This window comes from Harpia harpyja, chromosome 7, assembly GCF_026419915.1.
Source record: "Harpia harpyja isolate bHarHar1 chromosome 7, bHarHar1 primary haplotype, whole genome shotgun sequence".
NCBI classification, from domain to species: Eukaryota; Metazoa; Chordata; class Aves; order Accipitriformes; family Accipitridae; genus Harpia; species Harpia harpyja.
In genome coordinates, this window is record NC_068946.1 from 44538430 (window position 1) to 44565446 (window position 27017).

A 27017-nucleotide genomic window follows, 5' to 3' on the forward strand; every position below is an offset into this window, starting at 1 on the left:
CGGGGTGTATGAGCTGTATGAGGGAAACCCGCTGCTGCCATGCCGGGTGGAGGCCTGAAGCTGGCGGCCTTTCCTCTGGCCAAACTTCAATTAATCTTAGCAGAAAGGCAAGAACTTTTCTGCACATCCAACTGGAATTTCCCCCTAAGATGGACGCTTCACTAGGAGGGAGGGAAAAACCAAACTCAATATCTGACATTTGTGTGATGCTCTGAACGAGAAGCGTGTTGCTCTCCGCGGGTCTGTCGCAGTATCTGGGGAACCGGGGTGCTGCTGCGGGCCGGTGCCGGGGGACGCGCAGGGTGTTTGCTGCCACTAGACAGCAGAAGTAGGAACTCCCACTTCTCGACGTGAAAACAATTTTGACTTGAATGTGTGTTTTGTGTGAGTAAGGATTTGGTTTTTACAGTCTGTCAGTCACATGTTTTATGATCTTTTATCGTAACGACTGACAGGTGAGAGAAGGAATGGTCATACTTCTCAAAAGCTTACAAAAGCATTAAACAGTTGTTAATCGCGTTGTCTTTCTGAATGACAAACTGATAATGTGTAAATAGTTGGAATGAGGAGTTCCTCGTAGCTGTACAACACCTTTTATGAAGTTTCTTAATAAGCTGGGCATAATAAATCACTTAACGGGGTTACAAGTCAGTAGTGCAGTGTGTGTGGGGGGAGGAGAATTTTCTTTTCATGTACTTAAGTGTCTTGAAAGTAAGGCATGCTGGAAGAGCTGTGGAGGATGCAACACCCACATCTTAGATGCCGTCACTTGATGTTGCGGTGAGGGAGCTGAGGAGCGGCTGGGTGCCGCCAGCAGCCGCTGCCGCCCGCTCCTGTGTGAGACCACGACGCGGCGTGGTTGCGTTTTGCTCGTTTTCTGTGTTGGGTGGTGGGGGGCCCGGGGTTCATCACGCCGTGTGCGTTGCTGCAGCAGCTGCTTTCCCAGCAGAGAGGAGAGGAAACTAGTGGGCCAGCTAGAAATGTCCCAGGGGCCAGATCCAGTCAGCATATCCTGCCAGCACAGGTAATCATTTAGGCTTACTAGTACGAGATGGTCTTGGCAGGGTTAAAAGTCTGTGTTTTGCAGGAGAGTTAAGGGGACTGTGGGTTGAGAGTTTGTGTTAAATCTCTAATAGTCGCAGGAGTTTGGGGGTGGTTGTTTTAAAAAGAAATAAAAACAGAAGTTGTAAAGCCACAAGCGGGTTAAACAGTTGAACAATATCAACTGTTTCACTCTTAAATGATAATTAATATGGTTTTTTTAATTACTGACTCAATTTCTTCTGCTAGCTTGGACTTTTCTGTTACTGTCGATGTTGTTTGGCCATTCTGAACATGGCCACGCTTTGTTCAACAGTCAGTGGCACCTGTGAGGCCCAGAAACCTCCAGCAAGAACAGGGTGGGAATGAGCAGCTAATGCGAAAGGCTCCAAAGAACAGAAAACTTCCTCCATTGGCAGAAAATCCCTTTAAAGGAGTTTCTTCCCTTTCCAGCCATGTGTCAGAAACCTCTGATAGAAGGGGACTGGAAACTGGATGATAGATTTTAAGAAGCTGTAGTCCCCCCTCCCCCATCAATAACCAGTTGCATTTACAGGGTAAAATGAATGAAGTTAATTACATCTACTCAAAATCTTGATTGTATGAATTACTCAGATCTTTTAAAATGGAGAAATAATTGTTTGCGGGGTTCACGGGCTTTTTCTTCAGGCTTGGTTGGTTACTTTGGTTTATTATCCCCATGATGCATGCTGCTATCTGAAACACTCTGGGGTGCACCTTTTAGAGTAATACAAGATGTCCAATTCAGATTAAGGGCCACTGCAACGTTCAAAGCAAAAATACTGAAATAATTACAAAAATACTATTAAAGACCAATTTCTAACAAAGATGAAAAGGAGCATGAATTCAGGGAGTGCAAATGTAAAGCAAAATAAAAGGGGAAGGTGCTTAGAGGGTAGAAATACATCATGTAATTAGCAAAGAAAATGTCGAATATGCTGCTTCTCTGACAGTCTTTTACTTGTTTGCTTTGGTGTCATAATTTTCAACATGCAACTTTAACGGAAGTGTGTTTACATGTTAGGGTGGAAGAAAAGAAGGGCCAAAGAATAATCTATGCAATCAAAACTTTTATAAGTGGTGCATTACAGTGTATAGTATTCAAGATGAGGACTTCAAAGAATATTTGGAGAGACCAAACATACATGATTGTGAGGCTTTAACTGATAATTTTGTTTTAAAGTTACCCAACATGTAAGGCTGACATTAAAGATAAGCCTAAATTTAGGGCTGGGAGAAAACTTCGGCATCCAATTCAGTTTTCACTGAATTGTGTGTTGTTTTTCTTAGGAAACTTTTCTGCAGATTTAAATTAAAACCTTTTCATGGTTTGTGGGTTTTTTTGTGGGTTTTTTTTGGTTTTGTTTTGTGTGGTGTTTTTGGTTTTTTTTTAATTAAAAATCAAATAGAAGTTTTTGATTTGGAAACGCTCCTCTGTGTCCTCTGGTGATTTAAACTTAAATTTCTGTATAATGCTTATTTACTGCTGTGCCCTGGGCTTGCACCTGGTCTATGCCTCCTGTGGCACCTCGTGAGCAGGACCTTCCAGGCTGTCTCTGTCCTTGTGTCTCCTGAAAGGCAGAACATGCTGTGTTTTGTGAAATGTAATTCAAAAAGACCCTGATGGTACGTACATTACTAGAGTTTTCCTGAAACATTGCAGCAGTGTTTCCAAATGGAAAACTTCAGATTTTCCAGTTGAAAGACTTGTGTTTCAATTTTCCATCAATAAAATTCTAATTCTCATTGCGTACAAGTTCTCTTTAAGCACAAAAGCAATGCTAACAGAGATTCATTGCCCAGGATAAAAGGCAAAAGCATCACATATGCGATCCTAATACAAATAATTACTCCCACAACGTACGCAGTATGGTAATGTGGGGTTAAGCAAGGCATGAAGGCTCACATGGTGGCCCAGCAAATATGAACAGCAACAGGATTTTGAACAGCTGTATTGTCCGGACATTTAGTTAGGGCGCTCTGAACATGCACACTTGAAAAACCAGTTAAACAGCAACGTGTGCTGGCTGAGCACAGAGTCAAGCAAGTAAGTGTGGGCGGGCTTGGAAATCCTTTAAGGAAACAAATATTCTCAGCTGATGATACTTCTTCACGGCATCAGGGATGTGAGGTGTCCTTCAGAGTCACAGGACTGCAGGTTGCATTCCTTTCCTTAATGACTGAGCCATACCGAAGGAAGTCATACTTCCATTTCAGAAAACCTGTAGCATTAACTTCAGGTTTTTTTTTTTTCCCTGGGTTGTCTTGGACTAGGTTGATTGAGAGACGAGGTGTATTTGGTTTGGTTTGTGCAGTGTCTAGCACAAGGAATTGCATACCTGTGAGTGAGGTTCCCTAAGAGCTGTTGCAATAAAAGCAAAGTGATGTCTTGTCTTGTAAAATTACATTTTGGTAAAATACATGCTCTAATTCCCCCCCCCCCCCCCCCCCCCGCCTTACAATCCACACAGAGTCAAAATATTTAATGTGAGTACTAGTTGATTGTACTGATTAGAGGAGGCATCAACATAGAGGGAGCACATCTCTGAGAATTGGCAGTTTTAGAAAGAATCAAAATCTTTTTATTTGTTTGTTGGGCGAGGTATCATAGGGACTTGTTCTTTTTCAGTCTGTGTTTTGGGTAGTTACTAGTTTCACCTAAACATTAGAGATGCTCTGTGTTTGTCATCGTTTAATTGTTTTTATTATGTTCTGCTGAGAACATGGAAGCCCTTTCTTTTCCACTTGTTGCTGTGAAATTGTTTGAAGTTTTATGACTTCACAGATATAGACTGTATCAGCAGTTTTTAATTGTGCATATTTTTGATTTTAGTGTTTTACAAGATTCTGGAGGTTAAGCCCCTCAGCTGTCACTGTTCTCTGCTGCTGATGGAAACACTCTAGCAGCAGCAAGTAAACTGCTGGCAAAAGGAATTGCAGCACTAAGATAAAGTTGTTTCTAATCTAAGTGCTTCTCAGTCGAGAATCGCAGTATGAGGAAAAAACATATTCAAGGAATCAGTCAATTGTAGCTTTTTTCTAATGTACTGTATTTACAACCTCTGACAACTTGAGCTGAGCGCAGCGAAAACCTGGCCTAATTGCAAGGACTGCAAAAAAATACTTGCACTTTCTTCCCCTGAGTAAATGGTTATTTCTTCAGGATGAAATGCATATCTGCATTACGAAAGAAAACAATAACAGTGCTGTGTCTGCACTCATTAAGTGGTTGGAAAGGAATGTACAAGTCCAGATTTTTCATTGGATCTACCTAGATTTCAGATCACACACTGGAGCATATTCCCTGATCCTTCTAATTCTAAAGGAAATATTGTACATTTTCATGATACTTCCATTGCCACTTTTCACTTCCAAGAATGTCTGTAAGATTTTGGGTACAGTCCTGTGCAATAGTATGCCAAGAGTAAGCCTTTGTAATTCTGGAGTGTAAGTGTAGAAAATAACACAGGATTTCATAATGTATCAGTATTCATATCAGCACCTAACTGTTTATCATTTGAAAGAGATAGCATTACTTCTGTGACACTATATATATTTAGGCAAATATATATATTTAGGCAACTTTTTTTTTTCCCCCAACATCGCTGACTTAACTTGTAAAATACTGTTGTTTTTTCATCACAGGTCTGAGGGTAACGGTGTTACTAACATCATCTCTCATGGTATTGGGAGCTGGCCTGAGATGTGTTCCAGTTTCAGACCTAGAAATTAGGAAGAAGTAAGTGAATTAGTTATTTTTAATACACATATTTTATACTTTCTGTTAACATAATTTTTGCTGCTACTGCAAAGAAATGTTCGTACGTATTTTCTGTATGAATTTGATATGCCAAATGTTTGTTGTGCGGACATGGGCTTATGTGCTTCTTTGCTTCTTAAATTGATTTTTCTAGTCCTTCTACATAGTATCTGATGATCAGAAAGCCCTTTACAAACTTGAGTTAATTAAGCCTCACCCCATCCTGCATAACTACTATTAATCTGTTTTGCAAACAAGGAAGCAGAGATTTAGAGAGGTTCAGAAACTGGCCCAAGATCACACAGGGAACCATGCCGCAAAACCCCAAAATATGTAGTTTGTATGTAAATATTAAATAATTAGTTCATGTTTCTCATATTGGATGATGGGATTGTGCAGTGAGCCTGATGAATTTACGCAAAATGGCCTTTTTCATGTAGTATGTTCCAGTCTGCATTCCGAAGTAGTCTTGTACTTTCTCTGTGGTTGAAATGAATGTCTTCTGTACACATGCAATTTAAGAGTTTGTGATAGAGACAGATTCCTTCCTAAAAATCACACAGTCCAAACAATTAAATCATCTCGTCAATGTATCCTGAACTTGTGAATCCTCGTTAAGTACAGGAGTTGCACTTGTTTTGTACAGCCAGGGAATACAGATCACTTGTTGTTCACTTAACTTTCTTTTGCCTCTCATGCTGAAGGAGGAAGGTGTACAGGCATCACTAGATTTTTCTGCTTCTTTAAAAACAGTAGTAGCACTAGCTCTTCACTAGTTATGCTTGCATAATATGTAAGCACTAAGAAAAGAACTTATTCACAGAAGGTTTTTATGTGAACACTGCTCCCTCCCCGCCCCTTGAATTCTAGTCAGCTTCCAGGCAGTCCTTGTATTATTTCAGCAAATTCCTTTTTTTCCTTAGTATTGCTTACCCTGAAAATCTGCTTGGAAACCTTTAAGTTGAGAAAGAAAATGTTTGGTGTGAAGTAGAAAGCAGATGACTGGGTACCATGGGTAAAACAAAGGAAGAGGTTCAGAGGACTGAGAATGTAATAACTGCATTGATTGTAAAACTGGCCCTGATCAGGAGTAAGTACCTAGTATGTAATGAATGGCTTATTAAACTAGGTGCAGTGTGGCGAGTATTTCATTTATGCATGCTATGAAAATATGCATCATCTTCAGCTGAAATTGATAAATTTGCTTACTTAGCCTACTCCAAAAAAAGAGACATTTTCAAGAATTGCAGCTCTACCTGAGGAAGTAGTTTGATCTTTTACACAGTTTGATTAAAAATCTACAAAGAATTAATTATAACTGTGTGAAGCAAAAGGATGGTTTTCAGTGAAGGTTTCCTGAGACATCGTAAATAATTGTACAGACTGTACGATGTTATACCAGGTAACCTGCACTGTTTTGAGGGCTAAGACTGAAGGCCAATTTTCATCAATTACTAGAAGCATGATACCAAATAAAATAGTGTTTTTGAGATGAGCATTACTGCTTAATGCATTAGCAACAACCGGTGGAGCACTAAACTGTGCACTTTGAATATGTATATGCATTCATATGACAGCTTGAACATTACAGAGCCAGTCAGATGAACAAGATCACACACAAGCTAATACTGGAGTATTTCAGAAGCCTGTGTAACTGGAATTTCTTTAAATGTTTTTGCATGTTTTGTAATGTGTTCTGTCAGTCCCTGGATAATCTGCAGTAATATGCTGAAGGATTTCCACGGGACATTTATGTCAGAGTTAAGGTACATAAAATTACAAGAATGTTCATGAGGTTTGTCAGGTTTGGGGTTTTTTTTTCCAATATGTAGTTCTCTCTGCTCCCTAAGCTCTTGTAATTTAACATTAAGGAGAGCTACTAAAGCCCATTGCCTATCAGAGCAATCACAGACGTGAGGAAATCACTGTTAAGACTGACATTTAATCCTGACTGCTTTATGCTCCTTATCTCACACAGACCTGTAATATCCAAGTGCGTTCTTAAGCTCCTTTCTAGTCTGTAATTATTCTTTTGGCTCTAGTGTGTAACAGTAGACTATCTTCAGTTCTCTGAGTCATGTTTTGAACACAAATGTTAACCTCTGTTTTCAGTTCATTCAATGCCCATGTATATGCATGGCTTGTATGAGGGAGAATTTACGTTGCATATTTGAGTGTGTCTCTTGAAGCAGCTGTTCCTTATGGTCAATTTTCGTTCTCTGCCAGTGTGTGACCTAAAACTGTACTGGGAATCAGTGCCAGAACTGCATAAATTCAGTGAAGGCTGAAGTGGGAGTGCATGACAAAAATGTGGAAGTATGGACTTCCGTCTGAAGTTGAGGAACCAACCTATACATGGACTAGTAAAGTCCCTCTCATGTACACATATGCTCTTACTTTCCTGCTTTCCTCCCCAGCCCAATAACCTGTGAGGTTACTGTGTGTATCATACAGACAAGGAGGTTAAAAAGAATTTTTCTTATGTACCATGTGCTTCTGGGTTTGTCAAATGTGCCAGTTATGTGACAGTAAATTTGACTTTTAAAAATAAAACCCCAAACCATTATTCCTTTCTAAATGTTATGAAAACCTCATTTGTCACACCTATTTTTTTAGTTCATAGTTAATATAAATTATATAGAACATGAAAAAAAGACATTATCAAATTGTACTATTCCTGAGCTTGTACCTTCTTCCCTTCCCTACAAGAGCATCGCTAACGCTTTTTGCCTGCATTTTGTCCAGTCCTTTCCTTTTTGACTACTGCTTGGCACTGAGTGAATATTCTCATTGGACTCTTTTAGAATTTGACTATTTTATCCTGAACATTAGCATTACTAGGAGGCCATTTTTTAATAGACAGAATCAGGATTGCTTTTTTCTCCCCACATAACACTTCATATTTATCTCATATTCTGTGTTTAGGAATAGATTTACATTCAGCTTAGGTCTTCCATATGATTGTAAAATAATAAATCTAGGCAAAAAGCTGTATGAGCTGAAACTTATAAGAAAGAAGGAAATAAATGATGAAATTGGCCCATAGCCATAAATCTGTGGCTTTTAAAACTGACCGTGTGATGTAAGACTTCTTAAAATGTTTTGAAAGACAGGATAATTAAAGACATGGAAGTAAAGGATGTAACATAATTTGTCATTTGTATTGAATCTATTAATTAAGCAATTTATTAGAACTTAGTATGCTGTGGGCTGGTTGTGTTTGGCCTTCACATTAGATTTCACAACAGAGAAGTAGTTACTGACGACCTTGAGTCATGGCAGTGAGAGGGCACTCCTTGGCAATAAGTACTATTAAAACATTTGTTGGGAAGCCAGCAAAACAATAACATGGAGAATTACAGTGGAAACAGGAGCGGTTATTTACAAAGTCATTTATGGGGGACACAGCAGTAATTGGTAGATCCTGTAAAGGGTTTTTTCTTTAATAATACCACTTCTTAAGATTTTGAATTTTTTTGCCTACTCTTAGATACATTGATGTTCAATTTTTCCTTTATTATATTTGAAGATTTGCTCTTACCACATCTTTGGTACATTTTGTTTCTGTTAGCTAGTTGCAACCTAGTTTGTATTTTATTCTTGTTAGACTTACTCTTTAATAGTTCCACGTTTTCCCTTTTTCATCCCTGAAAGCCTAAAGAATGGCATGGGATCATCTCATTATTTGTCTTTCCTGATCCTAAACCAACCATGAGCCACCATTCTCATGCATGAAATTACCTCAGGAAGAGGTAATTCCAGTTAAGACAAGACATAATTAGGATTCTCATAGTCCCTGGCAATACTGAACACACTTCTGTGCTCAAAAAACCACCCCAAACTGGAGCAGCTGTGGAGAAGAGGGATTAAAATGTTCCAGGGAATGAAAAGAGCCTTTTAGGAGAGGATGGTAGAAGAGTCTGCATGTAAGAAATAGAGAGAGTGAGCATTTTGTGCACTGTCTAACTCACTGGGGAAGAGAAATGAAAAAAGTATTTAATCTAAAGTGTGGTTCTGGGAGTAAAAAGATGAATAAACATACCTGTTTGTGTGCTGTAGCTCAGTGAGCGTAGGAGGAAGATGTTAAGATGGAGCACTTGCCTGGTGCTGATGGCACTTGCTGGTTTGTGATTTGGCTGCAGTGCTGAGGGAAGGCTGAGCTGAGTTAATCCATAGTATCAGAAAAAGAGGTAAGTGGGGAAAAAAAAGAAACAGGTCATTCACAGGTAGGTTCTCATGGGGAATATTTGATTTTTATACTCCAGTAACTTAACAGTTTAGCTTGTTTTTATTACCTCCACCAGCTTCATCTTGTACCCAGGTTTTATTTTTTAACCTCTGTTCCGAAGCTGCTGTTTTAGACGAGAGGTCCTGTGAGTTGTTCCTAAGTGGTGGCGATTTTTTTCCTGCTTTGCTTATTTGTTGATGGAGACGCCTTGACAGTTTTGTGATAAATACTCTTTCTTCTTGCTCCTGTGCTGGATTTTGGCCGTGGCACTGTGGGTGTCATCTGCCTCCCATAGCGATGGAGGTAGCTGCTGAATTAGCAATTTACAGGCCCTGTGAAAATTCTTTGAGTGGTAAGTCCAGTAGGTACATTAAAGGACACTCTGAAATCTCAGAAAGGGCTTAGTATTGCAGCAGTATTTAATGGGCAGCATTTCTACAAGGCCTCAGCTAGTATAATCCTATGCTGGAAGGGAAGCCTATGCTGGAAGGGAAGAGAATTTATATTCCTTGTGGGATATTTAGCTTCATCTAATATAATGGCAGGTGTTATCCTCAACTGTAGAAAGCTTTTAATTTTTTTAACCGTATTGAGCTCTTTGCCTTAGTCTTGTGACTCATACTCTGTTGGCTAATTTTTGTCCTTAAAGAAGAATTCATATTAATTGAATTTATATTGAAGTTGGTGCATTATGATCAAAAACACTCTCTTGCTCTTTCACTGGCCTAAGAAAAATTGTTCAGGAATGCTTAGATAGATCTTGCTTATCCCATTCCCTAATTTTCTGTATCTCCTGTACACTCCTACTCTTTTACTAAAAAATCCTACTGAGGACCGGACCTATCTTGTGCTAAGTAATCTCCATCATCTTTCTCATATGGCAGCCCTGATAGCAGCCAGTCCTGGTGCCCTTCCCTGATAACTTATTTCAGTATGTTTTGCCTCATTAGCCCATAATGTAATTGCCTACTTTGTGTGTACAGCAATGCTGTTTATCATGGATCTGTTCATATCTGATGAGCGTGTCTTCCGTTAGTGTTGCTGTAAAGATGTCTTCTTTTAATAACAGGTTTGTGGAGTGGGTTAGCTTTAACCCCCCCCCCCCCCAACTTTTAATAAAAAAAAAATTGCCAAAAAGAAGCTTTGATTTCATGTGCCCTCATCCTTCAAACTTGGATAAAGCTTTAAGTGAAGAAACCTTCTCAGCCGTGTGACAGCTGGGATGGCTGCACAATAACATGGCATGATGATGTGGAGATGTGACTGAATTTGTCACCGTACTGCCAGGGGTCTTGCTGTACGCCCACCTTGTCCCTTTTCTCCATCAGGATGTCTGACGGAGACATCAGGGTCTTGGCCTGAGATTGCTGCTTCCTCTCCTTGCAAATCCTTGTCTCTCTCTTGGCAGGCTCTCAGTAATAATAGCTTTGAAGTAACTCCATTTTTCCAATCCTTTTAAATTTAAAACCATAACTCACTGTTTTTCAGACCATTGCAAATGTGTTTGCTGTTTTCTTTAAGAGTGGGAGAGGAGGCATGAGGCTGGGATGCCTGGGAGATGCTATGGTCCTTTCCAGGTCTGCTCCCATAATGGTGTGACTGACTGTGCTGAGGCCATGGTTTTTACAGGGGGTGAAATGTGAGCCCAGTTCCTGAATGAAAATGGTCGAAAGTACATTTTTAAGTTTTTCTCTTTTCTTTTTCACTTTATTGCTGGAGATAATGTACCACACAGTGACTCAGGCTTTCTGCTTGTAATAATTTTTCTTACTGATGGGGAAAAACAGCTTTAAATTATTCCACATATCAATGGTCGCATGCATCAAAAACAAGCTAAAAAATGCTAATGGCCTCAATCCATGAATATCCAGAAGGCATAAAGCTTTTGTAGTATAAATATATCATTTAATGAAAATATTGAAAGGAAGTGCATTTCCATGAAATTCATCTTTCAGAATGTTATTTTTAATAGATGAATTCATTGCTTTACCCAGAGGTATTTTTCTTTCCAGTCGTTTTACAGAGATAGAGCCTTACCGCACTCTCTTTGGGTTATGAACAGAACAGCATTTGCATTGGGTTCTCCCCATACTCCGTAGCAATGACTTGCTGTAAAGCATGAATTTGACCTCCATAATTCTCTCTTTGTCTTGAAAAGTAGCTGAAAAGGTTCCACTTAATAGAGGGTTCTTTTGTTGTATTTATTTTTGAGTCTAAAGGAAAAGCTCTATCCTTTTCTAGTAACTTGATTGTGAAAAATCAGAGGTGGTTCTTTACAGAACTGGTATCAGTTCCCTCCGAGGTATAATAAATTTCCTAATGTATAATGTGGTCCCTGTCTTTTCGTATTGCTTTTCCTGGGCAAGCAGCTTGCATCATACATCAATGTAGATGCTCTAGAATAGGAAGTATTTACTTGCTTTGTTGCCATGTAGTGAGGCTAAATTCAATAGCACTTGAAAAGTGCTCTGAAGTCCTCCAGTGGAAGGGTCTCTTTCATTTGCTTCCAGTAGTTCCCACAATGAGCTAATCGCTATATAAACTTATTTGTCTTCCAAATTAGCAGGAGTTGAACAATCCACTTCTTTCAATGAGTGAAAATGTCAGGCATGTGAAAGAAAAATCAGACATCTATTTCTGTAAAACATTAACTTCTTTATCCGGAATTGCTTTTTGTGTTAATTGTTGGGATCAGCGATTAATCTACTAAACTTTTCCAGACTAAGAGGCACGCTACAGCGCTGTCTTCATGCAGCAGCAGACTAGAACTATCAGCAACTTTATTGCTCCTCACACTTTGCCAAACAGTGGCAAAACTGAATTAGCGGGTTTTTTTCATTGCATTTGTATAGAAGTTTGAATAGTGACCAAGTGGTCAATTCTCATGGCAGCTAGTAGGAAAAGCATGGTAAGAGTTGAAGGAAGAAAACCTGCACCAAAATCACATCTTCACAAGGCTCTCGAGATGAGCTCTGCTCCCTCCTAGGACCCAGAGGAACCTAATTTCCCAGTTGGCCGGGGGCTGATCAGAGTCTGGTAGAGAAAATCCATGTTTAGAGAGTCAGAGCAATTCACTGGGGCCGATGGCCTCACTCTTCCCCTGTGTTGCCTGCCAAAGAAAAGGTGAAAACACTTTTTCCACTCTGTTAATCAGTGTTAAAATACTGATATGACTTCTCCAGTCCTAGCCTTCCCAAAACAAGTTCAGTTAACATGTCTTAGAACTGAGCTTTGGAAACTGATTTTAGTGGTGTGGTTTAAATCCGTTGTATTAAAAGTAATTTTTGGAGTAAGTCATTTTCCCTCTACTGTTGCCTTTGTTTCCCCATCTGAGTACAGAAACGAATGAGATTTTCTTTCATTTAAAATTCTCCAAAATCCAGGCATGGGGCATACTGTGGTAGAAACACTAAATTTCTGGGTTTTTTACATAGCTTTTAAATAGCTTAACAAATCCAATACCTGACAGGACTGTGACCATGCATGAAAACCCATACAGGAAGAAAAAGATAAATAAAGCTGACTGTAAATGGAAGCTCTTTCCCATCTTAACTATATGGTATTATCATCAATCACTAAAACCTTTTTCCTGTATAATCTCACTTTTTTCATACCCAGTTTGCTCAGTGATAGTGTAATTTCAGCATTTATGGCCTTACGTGGTTTTTTTTGTTGTTGCCTATTAGGATATTGCAACTGTGACAGCAGGGAGTGAATAAAGCAGGTATAACCAGGTTACTTCTTAATACTCATATAAAGTCTTCTCTCAGGGAAGTGATGAAAACCATATAATTTAAGTTATTTATAATGTGACTTGACAAAAATTTGGAAAAGAGGTGACAATATAGTACAGTAAGAGTTTTTCTTCTCTAATTTCTATTGCTCTATTTGAACTATACCTTGTTCTATCTTTTTGCAATTCAGAGGCCAGTTTAGGAACAAATGTGATCTTTATTTTGTGCAAAGGGGGGTGGGTGGGTGTGTGTGTGTGTATATATATATACATCTCTGCATTTTTTTTTTTTTTAATATAGATAGATAGGTATATACTTAATGTAAATGTGCAAGTTATCCATTACTGTGATGCTCTGGCACGTGATATTTCACACTAGCATTTTAACCAGTCCTCAGATAATTTAATTTTTTTTAAGGGCTCGTGTTCAACTGCAAGTTACAAGTTTGGCAGAGCACACAAATTCATTAGTGCAGAGGTCAGCTGTGCAAAAACCTTGAAATTTTGAAATGAGTACCTGACCTGGCTTCTGAAATGGTTAAAAACAAGATATTTGGGGTAGATGTTTACTTCCCCATGTTTGCTTTAAGCTAGACAGTCATCAATTATTTTGTAAGTCAGGGATGAATTTGTGGTTTTATTTTTTCCAATTTTCTCTTTCATGATTGTGATTAAAAAGCCTTCTACTCTTGTATTATTTTCTATTATTTGAACTCGATAACTTTCTGCTTTTTAATACATGAAAATAGTTAGATGATGATTGAATAAATAATGCATCTGAAAACAGAACAGAGCTGGATAAACAACAGATGAAAATTACCCAGTTAGTGTAATAAGACTGAAAAATATTCTTTCATCTGGGTAGGGTCCTGAGCTAAAGTTATCTTTTTAGCCCTTTTCTCAAGGAAGAGAAATCTTGTGCAGAATGAAACTGAAATAGTGACAGGGGAAAATGCAGTTGCTCTTTGCACCTTTTCAGTAGCAGAAACAAGAAGAAAATTGGGGAGTAACAGAAACAAGTGTCTCTTGGTGTTGGAGCAATTTTTAGCACTGATGGTGTACAAGAGGAGACTCCTATGGGCTGTGAGACCAAAATCTAGCACGGTGATGATAAGATGTTGTAACAAACAGGAAAAAGCCACCAGTACTCTTGTGTTCTTATTTCTCTGTCAGATGGTGCAGCTGCTACATATGTCTCTTGGAGTAGCAGCATAGTAAATGCACTGAATTGCATTTTGAATCTCTCGTCCCTGCCTCTCTAGGGAAATGAGTTAAGGATGTGTAGAGGAACAATGCAAACAATGTTTTTCTCGGGAAAAAGTAGCTTAATTCAAGCCAGTATTGAAAAACAGATAAAATAAGGTTTAGGCTGTTACCATATGCAGAGGTATTTGAAGTAGTAGTCTGTATATTGGTGGCAATTTAGTCTGAAAATAGTGTTTATTAACCCAAATATGTTAGACTTGAAATATTAAGCAACATAAAGATAAGAGATGCTCAACCCTGGATGATAATGTCAAGCTTGGTAAATGCCAAAAATGCAGATGGAAAGGCAAATCCGTGGGAACAGCACACGAAGCAGGGCAAGGCAGGAGAGAGTTGGTTGATTGTTTGGGTTTTTTTTTTACAAAACTTTTCTTCTTCTACCAGATGAAGTGTCTACATGCCCACAGGCACTGCAGAAGAACTATTGTATTTTTTTTTCTGATTTTAGTGAGTTTTATTTGCCCTTAGGATTTCTATAGAGTAGGCATATTTGAATTAAAACAATATTATCATAGTGGTATAAGTGAACAGCAGTGTTAGTATGGCACCTATATCTATAAAGGTTATTTTGTGGTGACGCGGTTTTCCTAGCATACAATAACAAAACCACAATTTAAGCATTAAATTCACTTTGGAGCAAAGGAAATACTAAAATAAAATCTTTATATGTTGTAGTAGTTACGTCACTTGCTACTGAAAAGCAGCTGTTTCTGGGGATGTAGAATAGCTCTGAAAGTACCCTGGAACAGTTTAGGACAAGTTTGAGAATAACTTACTGTAGTGAGATAAGTAGAATGAAAATACTAAAGTGCACAAGGATACCTTGGTTTGTCCAAAGTACACTGGGATGGAGAATAACCATAAGGGATTCATGTAATGTGTCCTCCAGAAAACTATACCAGAGCATTATTTAGATAGTCCCTTTTGTTTATTTAAAGCTATTTCATTGGGGGCCCCCAGTTTAACAAGCATTAAAAAGGCCTGACCATGCCTTGGTGATGTCCGTCTGAACCACATCATGAACAAATAGCAATGAAATCTATCCTCACTATGTGAACTTTAAAAAAAAAAAAAAAAAAAAATTGAAATTGCTTATTAAGAGCAATCTTATTTAGAGAGTGCATATTACTTCAGTCCCAGCCCAGAAAGTGTTTCATTCAGATGATATGTAATAGCTTTTTCTTTTTTCCTGTATATTTTTATAAATTTTGTTTAAAAATTTAATTTCTAATCCACCGAGAATCAGTAGCATCTCTTCCTTTTTATTGCAATCTAGCTTGTTAATTTGATAAAGAGTCTGTCAGCATTTCTTTTGCATATTTTGTTCCTTTGTGTGCTTTAAAAAAATCCTTCTACACTGTATATTATTCAGCCATTTGTGGCTTGAAACATTGCCTAAATGCTAGCTTATGTTTCCCCATTTTCAGGCCATAGCTTTTTATGTCTGACAACTCAAGTCTTGCAGCAATAACATCGAGTTCCTGCTATGCTTAGAAAAACACCACCCATTTAAAAATATCATCTGCCACAATTTTATTGCACAATGGATAGATCTACTTTGGAGGGTTGCAATGTTTTGTTTGACTTACTAGTTGTTTTTTAGACGTGAAGTTTTTATATAAATTCAAAAATGCTTTTGCCTTTCACGGCTGATCACTTTTTGGAAAAGTCACAGTGGAAGGTTTCTGGCTGACTTCCACATGTAGAAGAGCCTTCAAAAAGTCCTTTCTGTATGTGCTCATTGTACTAATATTAAGCTAAAGTTTGCAGAGACTTCACTGCTTGGAAGTACTCTCTCTGTTCTGTCACCAGCCTTATCTGTTAAATCCCAATGAGTGCGAGAAATGAGAAAAATCTGGGTTTGCTTGGCTGTTTCAACAGTGTGTTGAGAATGGCCAGATTGCTGGAGAAGACGATTCTCTTGGAAACCTCAACAGCCCAGCCTCCTCATCTGTAGGCACATAGAGCTCATCTGAGTGTGTAAATAAAAATAAATAATGCAGTGAAAAAATATGCAGAGTATTTTTCTGAAGTGTTTCAATTTTGGATCTGCTGTAACTAATTTGAATCTTCTGTTGGGATTTATGCAGGCAAGGGGTCAGGTTTAAGACATTTGTAATTTAAAGCTTTCCTGCTGCTACACCTTTTCTACTTTTATATCCTATCATGATACCTTTTTTCTGCAAAGAAAGTCCCTTTTATTCCCTCTTCCTTTACTGCTTTGAAGAGAACATTTGCTTCTCCATTTATCTGAGGTAATGAGACCAGAGTAGCTCTGGATTCTTTAAATCAGTCTAATTGGGCTTCTCTTAGTGTATAGAATATCTTTTTTTTGCACAGGACTTTAATTTCTTTGTGCAGTTGCTCTGTCTCCAGCACTCAATATCTTACATGCTTTTTTAATTTAAAAAAAAAAAAAAAAAGAAAAAAAAAAAAGGCAAGCAATTGTCATCCAAATTACTGTGGACAGTATTCTCTATTCTTTATTCCAGGCTGATTCACGGAGGGCAGCTGTTAAATGGCTTGGCGGGCCCAACTGTGATGAATGCAGCACCATTTCTTTCCACGACGTGGTTTTCTCCAGATGAACGTGCCACAGCAACAGCCATTGCATCGCTGCTCAATTACCTGGGCGCTGCTGGCGCGTTTCTAGTGGGACCTCTTGTAGTGCCATCTCCTAATGGAACATCTCACCTCTCGCTGGTATCGCAGAGCAACAGTGAGCACATCAAGGACCGCATCGAGGCTGTGCTGTATGCAGGTGTGGTTTAAAAATAAAAATTAAAAAAAAAAAAAAAGAAAAGAAAAAGAAAAATTTACATACTTTTGTGCGTGTGTCTGGTGCTTGTGAACCACTACCCTCTAGTGGCTGGTCTGCACAGAAAAGTTACTGAGTGATGAAAAAAATGAAGTGGTAAAATGTTGTACTATTGGAAGGGTTATTTTTTTTTCCCTTTTGTGTAGGAAAGATTTAAAAATAGCCTTTTGTACAGACTGATTCCAAATGAAGTATTTCAGTTGTTTGTATCGGCTAATCTTAGGAGAAATGTCTGCTAGGAGAGCTTACGCTTTCCCTGAGCTTCCAAACTGGTTTTTGCTTCTTGAATTTTCATCAAAACAACGTGTCCATGACAGGTTGGGGTTTTTTTTCCTTTGTTTCTGTAAGGATGGAAATCTTTAAGTCTTTCAGCATTAAATTCTTTCCTGCTTAAATCAGCCTTAATTTATGACTTGCATATGCCTTTCAAATGTGATTAGAATATTAATATTTAAGAATCTAACATTGAAATTAAAACTCAGTAGATTTTGTTTTTAACTAAAACCACATAATTCTTTTGTGATGAGCAATTTCAATGAGGTGACAACAGTTTAATGTAAAAAAACCACTGATACAAAATTCACCTGATAGATTTTATGTCCTTGCTCTTTTTCATGCAATGGCTTCTACGGCTCTTTGTGTCACTTAGAAAAATTAGCAGCAAGTTTTAAGGAAAAAGAGTTGCTTAAGTGGCTTAAGAGTCTACGATCTGATTCTTAGTAGATATGAATTGGTATAGCATTAAGAGCAGCTGAACTTTACTGTGTCATGGCAGTTGCACATTTGGTTGGGTTCTTCCCCCCCTTATAATTGCAGCCTCTGAAATTCAGCCAGGAGTTAGCTCTAAGTGTTCCAGAAGTCTTAAAATATATATATATACTGTGTAGTTTATATGCAGGTTTATGGGATTGAGTTAGCTGTTTGTGATCATTTATTCCTGGACGTTATTCTTATGGAAATTTTGTCAAGTTAATACTCCTGTTGGGTGAGGGCCACTTTACTGTTTGTTTTAAAGCGTAGTAGAAGTTGGATCACTATTTCAGCAAGTATTTTTGAGTAACCTCCTTTTTACTGGACTCAAATGTATTGGAACAACAAAGAAGTTTGGGTTTGTTTAGGCCTTTTTTAGAGGTAAACATGATGTTAGACTCCAAAAATCTCATGGCACGTGAAAATGGCCAATGCGAGAGAAGGAAAAATGAAGGCAAGTCAGCTTTTGTCCTGAGGAGCAGTAGATAACGGGAGGAAAAGTCTAGTGATTAGAGAAGTGCTTTAGCTCTCCCTCTTCAGATTTTTTCCATGGAGAGAGAAGAATTCATCCGCCTAAAGTACAGTTTTGTGCCTAAACCCACTGTTTTGAGTCTGGTAGCACTAGAAATGTTGCTTTCAGCAGCCCATTAGATTCACTTTCTCTTCTGGGAGGTTTTTCTAAGCAATTTCTTCAGAAACTGGGATGGATCTTGCTTGCCACCAAGGTTCAGAGGTGTGTCTTGCCTGCCCCATGTCTCAGCACAGCTCTTTCTGCCTTTCTGAGCCGGCAAGGGTTTGGGAACACCCTGTAGACCTGTTTGGGATCATTGGTCCCAGCATAAGATGATCCTGCAGCAGCTCTTCAGCTTCCTAGTAAATGCGTTTTGTGGGGCACCTGTAGTTCTTAGTGTTCGAAAGTGCTTTGAACAGAGGTGGTTTCTTTGTGCAGCTGTGCTTGTGGTTGTGTCATAGGGGGTGCGTCTGTTCAGGAGCTACAACCCTTCTAGCTGTTGAGGCAATGAAAAAGAGCTGGTTTGTGAATGTTACTGGCCTGCAGTGAATTGCAGTGACGGTGGCAAAACGTCCAACTGGTTTAAAATTGGTAGGAACTGTCAAAGAGGAGGTTGCTTTGAATCCCTTGTGGGATTTGTCCTGTCTCATCTCAGCCCTGTTTCCCCGGAGAGCTGAAGGAGCAAGGTCCCCACTGTCTGCCTCCCTTGTGCTCTGCTATGCCTGGTGGGCTCCAGAGGTGGAAGGAAGGCTGCCTCGTGGTGGGCGACTGCCTCATATGTATGTATGTATGGCTCTCTTCACCTGCAGACCAAAAAATACCTGGTTGGTGTGGGAGGGTACTATTTGTCCCCTTAATCGGCTCGGCAGAAAACAAAGCTCAAATTGACTTCACAGATTACTAGTAGAAGTGTTACAGAATGTAGCAGAACAAGGAGCTGGACCCAAATGTCCCGCTTCCCCACTTCTTTAGTGAGCGTGGTCAGGCTTGGTATAACTTCTTCTTTCAGATACTATGGGAAGGCCAGTTTCACAGGATAAGTATTCTGCATTCCTAATGGAGTTGTGTTTGTGATGGAGCTTGTTGCTTTTGTGTGAGGTAGCGCTAGATAAGCAGCCTCCAAAAGTTAGGTGATGAGTTTTAAAAGATGGTAATGATGTGAATTGTTAACTTGGGATCAGTAGCGTGCCAAGAGTGTGCTAATTTTCCAAGGACTTAACCTCAAACATGATTACGAAGCAATTGCTTATAAATCCATTCTGAAATTGCTCTGTTAACTCCAGTCTCTTCTGTGTTTTAATAAATTGCTCTTCCTTTATCTCAAACGTGGAGTAAGAGCTCAGCTGAATTACCACAGCCTCTTTCTGTGTCATTTCTGTCGCCGCACATTCTGGTTCACAACTGAAATAGTACAGATGTAGCAAATCAGGATTGAATTGTATTGCCTGAATCGCATAAGGAAGCTTGAATTATTCCGGACTGCAGCCAGAGCTTCTAGCAATGTGCTTTCCTAAATATCAATGTCAAACAATTATTTGTTTTAAAAAAAAAAAGCATGTGTGTGTAAAGTGCCCTCATTCCCCCTTTACATTTCAGGACAAGATGAGGAGGAGGGTTTTCTGGGTTTGGGTAGGTGTTTGTGCTATGAGTAGCCTGTCTGAAGGAAAAAGACCTTGTATCAAGGAGGCTTGTGTCTCTAAACCTCTTTTTTTTTTTTCAGCTTGGGGCCTACACAGGCAGCAGGGTGCCTACTTCCTAGGCTAAGATGCAGGCATCTCTCCACTTTGACAGTCACAGGTCACTGTGGTGTGGTACCCAGCTTTTGTGAAGTGTTCCAAATTCACTCCTCAACAAGAGATACACACGGATGTGTTTCTGCACGCTAATTTGTGCTGACTTGCCCAATTCTGAATGCTTTACTGCATCCATTGCACGGTTGAGAAGCCAGTAGCTCCTGTGGAAGAGCTCCTCTTTTGTGACTGCAGCTCCCTCAGTCTCAATATTGACCTATTTCTTACCTTTTCTCTTTTGCTTACTTTTACTCCCTACTAACAATCTAAAACTTGTCCTGGGAATTATTTTTCTTTATCTAGTCTGGTAGAGTAAATGATGATGATGGAGATAAAGGTCTGGGTTTCCTAATGAGGAAGGAATGGAGCATGTAAGAAATCGGATGTGTTTGGCAGTACCTGGACTTCTGATAAAGATGGAAGTGTCATACACAAAGCTAAGATGGCACTAAAGATTTCTATTCTGCAGTAGAGGGAGCTGCTTTAGTTTCCAAAGTGAATTCTGCTCTTTTCTTTTGTGCATGAGGGCAGTGCTTGCGAGGCAAATTTGTTAGCCTGGAAAGTATAACACTGGGAAACATTAAAGAGTTGTAAGAAGGTACTACAAGGACTGCATGCTGCATTTAGTAATTAAAAAAAAAAAATTAAGTGTTACTATACTGCTCCTACTGCAGCAATTCGACTGGCAGGAATCTTGAGGCAACCCGTAGAAGAGGCCCCAGATGGGCACCTGTTATAAAATATTACTGTGACTTAAAAAAATTATCAACGTGTTTTACATTCTTTAGAAAAAGACCTAGCCTTTCCCCTTATGGCGTTGCAGTATAATAAAGTTAAATAATAAGCACCTTGGACAAAGTTTATGGGTTTGTGTGGTCACATTCTTGTAGCTCTACCTGCCTGCAGTCTGAAATCTTTCTTTAATATGTGATTAAAGTGTGCATATGCATGTACATATGTATACCTATAAACCTATATGTAGACCTAGATGCAGGAGAAGGGGATAAACAGCTTTTGGCAAGCCTTGCTTCCCTGTCTAGTATCATCCTATAGTGACAAAACATCTCATCCCTTTCTTAGATCTGGGATGATCAGTTACAGCCAGTTCTTTATTTGCTGCTCATGGTCTCAAAAACAACGTACACAAAGATGGAAGTTAATCTATTTTCTGGAGAACGGGGGAGATAGAGTGAGAAGGTCTAGTGAAAGTGCCCTTGACCCTCAAAACATGCAATTAGACCACAGCAGGAAAAGAGACACCACATAATTCAAAATGAATCCCTTAGTATTTGATTGTGAAGAATGGCATTGTCACATTCCCGGTATGCCTTCAAAAGAAGTTTGGTGTAGACTTTTTTTTCCATATACCAAATAGAAGCATTCATTTCCCTTCCCCATCTCCAGCTGATCCATTTAGACTCCGAGTGTTATTTACTTTTCAGTTTCCTGAATTTATTTACTTCTGGTTTAGCAGAAGAGCTGGCAAAGTGCCATGTTCATATCGATTTATTAAAAAAGAGAAGAAAAAAGAAAATGAACGCAACTGAGTATCCAGCTCTGCTAGAATTTATTTGTGGTGTCGGTGAACACTTCTTTGTTACAAGATCACAGGTTCTTTTAAGATAACACACTTCAGCTATACATTTTTCTCTCCAGCAGCAAAGAATCTTGTTTTCAAAGGGGATAGGAGAAATACTGGGATTGAGAACTGTGGAGAACATGATATACATTGTAAAAGACCTGTAAAACAAATTAATTAGACTGACTGTGGGTAGAGTTGTTTTTCCTCAGAATGTCTGATCACGGGGCTTGCAGAGTATTTTCTGTGAAGTGCTCATCACTTTGCAAGTTCAGGTCCAAATTTCTGCTATGCAGTTTTTCAAAGATCTAGAATACCTGCTGCTGAACAAGAGAAGCATCTGCAAACAGCTCTATTCTTTCATTTTTCTCCCTATTACCTGTGCTTTTTCTATTCCTGAGCCATGGCTGCTCCTATGCTTTTCTCTTTATATTCTGTTGTCATGTAATACTGTTTGTGTCCGAGATGCTGCCTTGCTTGACCTTCGTTTGCCTTCGTCATCCTGTGCACTGAATAATTGTCATTCCATGCCCTGGGGTTTCCCCAGTCCCATCTGTTTAAAGTCTCTAGCACGCTGTTACCTGCACTGTGTTACTTCCATCATGAGGAAATGTGGCCAAATCTTCATAATGCAGTTTTCTCTAAAGAGAAAAAGCAAAAGCTTTCCTTTTGCTTCACTGAGTTCCCCATGTACGAGTCTGGTTCTCTGCAGCTCCTGTCACTGGAATCAACTGCTGGTACTTCTCCATCTCATTGATTCTCCATCTCAATTTGAAATCTTGCTTGGGGAGGAAAAAGGAAATTCTCCTTCAAGTTATAGAGTTCTCTTGTCAGGAGCAGTAGAGCACTTGTGGTGGGATTTATGTATCAGAGGCTGGCTGATAACAATGCTGTACCAAAATAAGTCTTTTGATGCTAACACCTGTTCTCGGTTCTGTTTTTCTTTGCCCTCTTGTTTAGAATTTGGAATGGTTTCCCTGATATTTTCTGCAGCGTTGGCCTACTTCCCCTCACGCCCGCCATTCCCTCCCAGCGTGGCTGCAGCAAGCCAACGGCTCAGCTACAGGAGAAGTTTTTGCAGACTCTTAAGGTAGGTCCTCATTGGGTTTCCACTTCAAAGCAGATCAGCACCTAAATAAATAAAAACAAGTATGCTTTAATCTTCTTATTGAGCAAACAAGTTGGTTTATAGTGCTTTTAAACAAAATAAAATTAAATATTAATGCTGAGACATAAAAGGATGCTAACTGCTAAAAAGCAGACATTAAATTTTAAATCATTGGGTATATCTCAAGCCTTCATGCCAGAGTCCTTCAGCACCAACACTGCTTTAGTCATGCTGTTAGCACGGCTTTTCTTATGCAATGCTTCTGTTACATCAGGTTATACAAGATTGTTAACAGTGTGCGTACTGCTAGGTGTGAGATAACAATTAACAACACTGGGCATAACTAACTAATAAACTGCTTTCTTCCGTGCTTATTATGTTGGAATGAATTTGGGGTTTGCTTGTCATTCAAAGGAGTATTCAGCTGCTTTCATTCAGCCGTGGGAGCAATGAATGAACCATCTGAAACCATTATACGATCTATTAAATCTCATTAATTGTATATTAAAACATGAAGTGGGAATAGGAGGAGTGTCTCCAGATGTATTTCTGGACAGGTTCAAAGATGAGTTAGCTTCCCTTAAATTTGGGGTTTTAAAAAAAAAAGTTTATAAAGAAAGTGACATCTCCAGCTTTGCAACTTCTCCCACTTGGGCTCTTTTGGTAAGACGTGGTCCTGTCCCCTGCAGTGTTTGTACAATGTCTTGTGTAATGGGAATCTGATCTCAGAGGAACAGCTAAAGTAACTGTAGTATTAATGCTGAATAATTGTGAAGGCCTGTGCCCTGTAGGTGATACTGCACAGATGAACTTCCCGGGGCAAAGAAGAACCTCTCCCATGGTGCGGAGTATGGCTGACTTCACTGGGGGGCTTCAAACTCTTGCTGTAATTGTTTCTTGGGTGATGTAGTGATAGGAGCTGAATCCACATACAAAGGGCTGCTTGAAACATGATAATTGTGGAGCTCTAGGCATTTAGTTATTACAGACCTATTGTGGGCTGTACTTTCTAAGTGTATTTAGAGCCAGCAAAAGCAGCTCATCCCTTGTTGTCATTGTTTTTTTTTTCTTTTGCTTTTGGAGGCTTTTGTTTCAGTTTGGGGGAGTAAATAGTTGACAAGATGCTTAATCCTGTGTGTTCATCCTGGAGCAAGCTGGCAGTTGGGAGAAGGTGTGAGTACAACTGGCTGGTTAGTCTGCAAAGTGACCTATTCAAGATATGAAAAAATAGCAATTCCCATAAGGACACTTAGCACACACAGTAATACTGTTATGCACCCAAGCTGGTGTGCAGTGAGACCCTGCCTGAGGGCTGTGTTGTAAAAATGTTGCTGTTAAACAGAAATCCAAACAGCAACTGACTCTGCAGGTGAAATATAAAATTTCTGTTGACAGTACTCCATTTGGGAGCTTTATAACCATTAGATTCCTTGTTCAAAGTGTTGTAAACAGTGGACCTGAGATACTGGTAAGGTCAGGAGGTAAACAGCAAAGCTGGCTTACTATTCACAATCAATGAAACTTAAGAAAACAAACTGGACACTTAAATAATGAGCATAGTTTATAGTGTCTCCAAGAACCAAGAGGTTTTTTAAAATGCGGTCAGGTAGATCATTATATCTCACTTCCCTCTGGTCTTTATGCGTTCTTCCATGCTACCCCTTATCAAAGGCACTTCTTCATTCCTCTGTACATGAAACAATCAACAGTTCATCATTAAACCCACTTATCTTGGGGAGCCTTTCAGCAACAATCCATCAAGCAAGGGGGTTTTATAAAAGAAAATGGTATCTGCCATGCTTCCAGAGAAATCCATCATCTGGTTCGTTGGGCTTCTAAGCTCTGTTGCCTGCCTAATCTAGGCTTCATAATTCTTGGCACGGAGAGCCTTTCTTTTGACTTAGTAATGTAGACTGAAGGTAATCAGCTGATAGGTACCAGGAAATCATGATTTCCCCTTATTGCAGACTTACTCTCTGGTATAAGAACTGTGTGTAAGGCATTTAGGATGTGTGTGAGCTGGTGGGCTGACCCAACTATGCACCAAATAACACTCATGAGAATTGAGATGTTCATCATTTCCCTCTTCTCTCCCCTGGGCTGCGGTTTTATTACTTCAAAGTAAAGTTGCATAGTATAACTTTACCATTGAAGTCATTGACCTTTTTACTTGGACGCCAAAGGGATCCATCGCATCCTTGCAACTCCCACACTCCTTCATGCCTTCAGGTCCTTGAGTAGTCATCTTCATAAGCTGCTTCTTGCAGAGTTGTATTATACATATCATCTTAGGGTCAACCATCCCCCATAGGCCATTTTTTTGGGACTTGCTTAGGACCTTGGGTCTTCCTCCTGATTTGGAGGATTCCTGCTTCTGACAGATTATAACGATTAGCTGATCTCTGGTTATCTCCTGATACCAGCTCTTTCAGCCTGCAGTGGGAGACGACAGATTAGTCATGGTTTGGGAGCTAAGCCCAAATCTTTTAACAGTCTATCACACACTGTGACAAGTGTAGTTTGAATTTCCATTAGAAAAAGTACGGTGCCCTTTCTCAGTTTCTTGGGTGAAGCAAATATGACTTTTTTTTTTCCCCCTCCCATTTCACAATATGACACAAATTTCCATGGAAAAAATTATAATACAAGTAAATTGTTGATAAGTCTTAAAATCCACTTTAAGAAAACATTGTGATTTTTGCTTTGAAATAATTAGATGCTTTTAGCCAGTGACGTGCCTTTTATATTTTTAAGGGACTATGTAAGCAATTTTGAAATTTCATAACAGGGTTTTTGTGCATCATTATTTCTTTAATGAAACTTTCATATGACATCACCATCCAGTGATGGAAGCTGCTCAGAGTGTGCCTGATGTTAATAGGCACTGTCAAAGTTACTCTGAAAACGGTGACTGACTTTGACGGGGCTCCCCTCTGAACCAGCCTGTCTTACAGATTCTAGTGGCGTTAAGCAGATTTCTGAAAAAACAGCAGAAAAAGTGAATTCGTATTCCAGCAGAATGGTTTAACAGAGAGGCTAATGCTGATATTCTGTCATAAGGGCTGATATGATGGAAAACAGTGTGGGTTCACCAACTGATGGTGTGACAGACAGCACATTTTTCTATTTTCAGTGGAGCAATTGCAAAATTGCAAAAACAAATACAAGTGACTGGAGCCATGAAAAGCAGAGCTGCTACTTAAGGTACATGTTTCAAATAGCTTCAGCACTCTAATGTAGCCAGTGCTAGCTATTGCTGGACAAGGGGACAGAATGACATCTGGTGATCGGTGCTGCTTTGTCACTGCTGTGCACCCTTTTTCCTGGTCACCTTCCTTATTCTGGAGACAAAGGAGGGTGGCAGCCTTTGTCACTGCAGGATGTCATGATGCAGAGTTGGTTCTCTAGTATTGGTATTAGGAGTTGGACATGGCACAGAGCAGCTATCCCGCATGCCAGTCTGTCTCATTGCTTGAGTTACAGGAGACAAATACGCCACAGGAGATCTCAGTCAAGTAAGATACAAAGTACTCGCCACCTCAAAAGTAGCTCTTTAATGAAGTTGAGGTTCAGATAGCCAAAGATTTTGAATATTGAGCAAGTGTTATTTTGGAAAAGTACATTCAGACTTGTTCCCTCTTTGCAATCTATGACATGGCTATATAACATCCAGGCAAAATGGGTGCTTTCCCTTTTATTTTATTCTACAGATGTAGAATTAGCTTTTACATGGGTTGTATGAAATAGCATCAGAAAACCTGCCTTAAGAGATGCAAGATGATAGAAGATAGACTAGATTAAGAGTATGGTATTCTTAAGAGACAAAAAAAGTTGTCAGGAAGACAGCAAACAGTTTAGCATTCAGAGAAATATAAGCAGTGTGTGGAAAAGCTGAAAGTTTGGGATTTGTTTTTCTTTGCATTAAAAAATAAATCTGACATGAATGATATTGAAAGAGGAGGATCCGTTCATGTGATAGAAATGTGTTATTCAAGGAGAGGATGTGTGAAAAAGAACAGTGCAAAAAAATGCTGGCTGGTGTGATGTGCATGGATCTTCTAGGGGAGTAAAACAGCGTAAGCTGCAAACCTCTGAATGTTTTGGAGAGTATTTGAAGCTTTCTCCCCCTCTTGGCTTTTGTAACTCTGTGCTATCAAATTGTCACTGCATGCCAAGGAACTGGTACTGATCAGTATCAATTTTTTGTAAATTGTTTGGGAATGGGGGGAGACACATTTTGTGGTTACACAGATATTCATGGGATAACCTTGGAATCACCATAAAAATCTCTTCACTTTAAAATATTACTGTTGCAGAATCCAAAGCATATTTTCTGTTTTTATTCCCAAATTGAAACATTTTTGGGGAAAAGTTGGATGTCTGTTCCCAAAGATTTTGCGTTTGCTTTTGGT

The 27017-nt window shown here is 39.2% G+C and overlaps 1 protein-coding gene across 1 annotated transcript in view; it reads left to right on the plus strand.

The window, feature by feature from the left end:
• Positions 1-27017, plus strand: part of SLC49A4 (solute carrier family 49 member 4) — a 71979-nt gene that overhangs the window by 15912 nt on the left and 29050 nt on the right. Inside the window, exons 2-4 of the mRNA XM_052793292.1 lie at positions 4708-4801; positions 16542-16810; positions 22458-22587. Of these exons, the coding sequence (XP_052649252.1) occupies positions 4708-4801; positions 16542-16810; positions 22458-22587 (493 nt within the window). The remainder of the gene's footprint in view (positions 1-4707; positions 4802-16541; positions 16811-22457; positions 22588-27017) is intronic.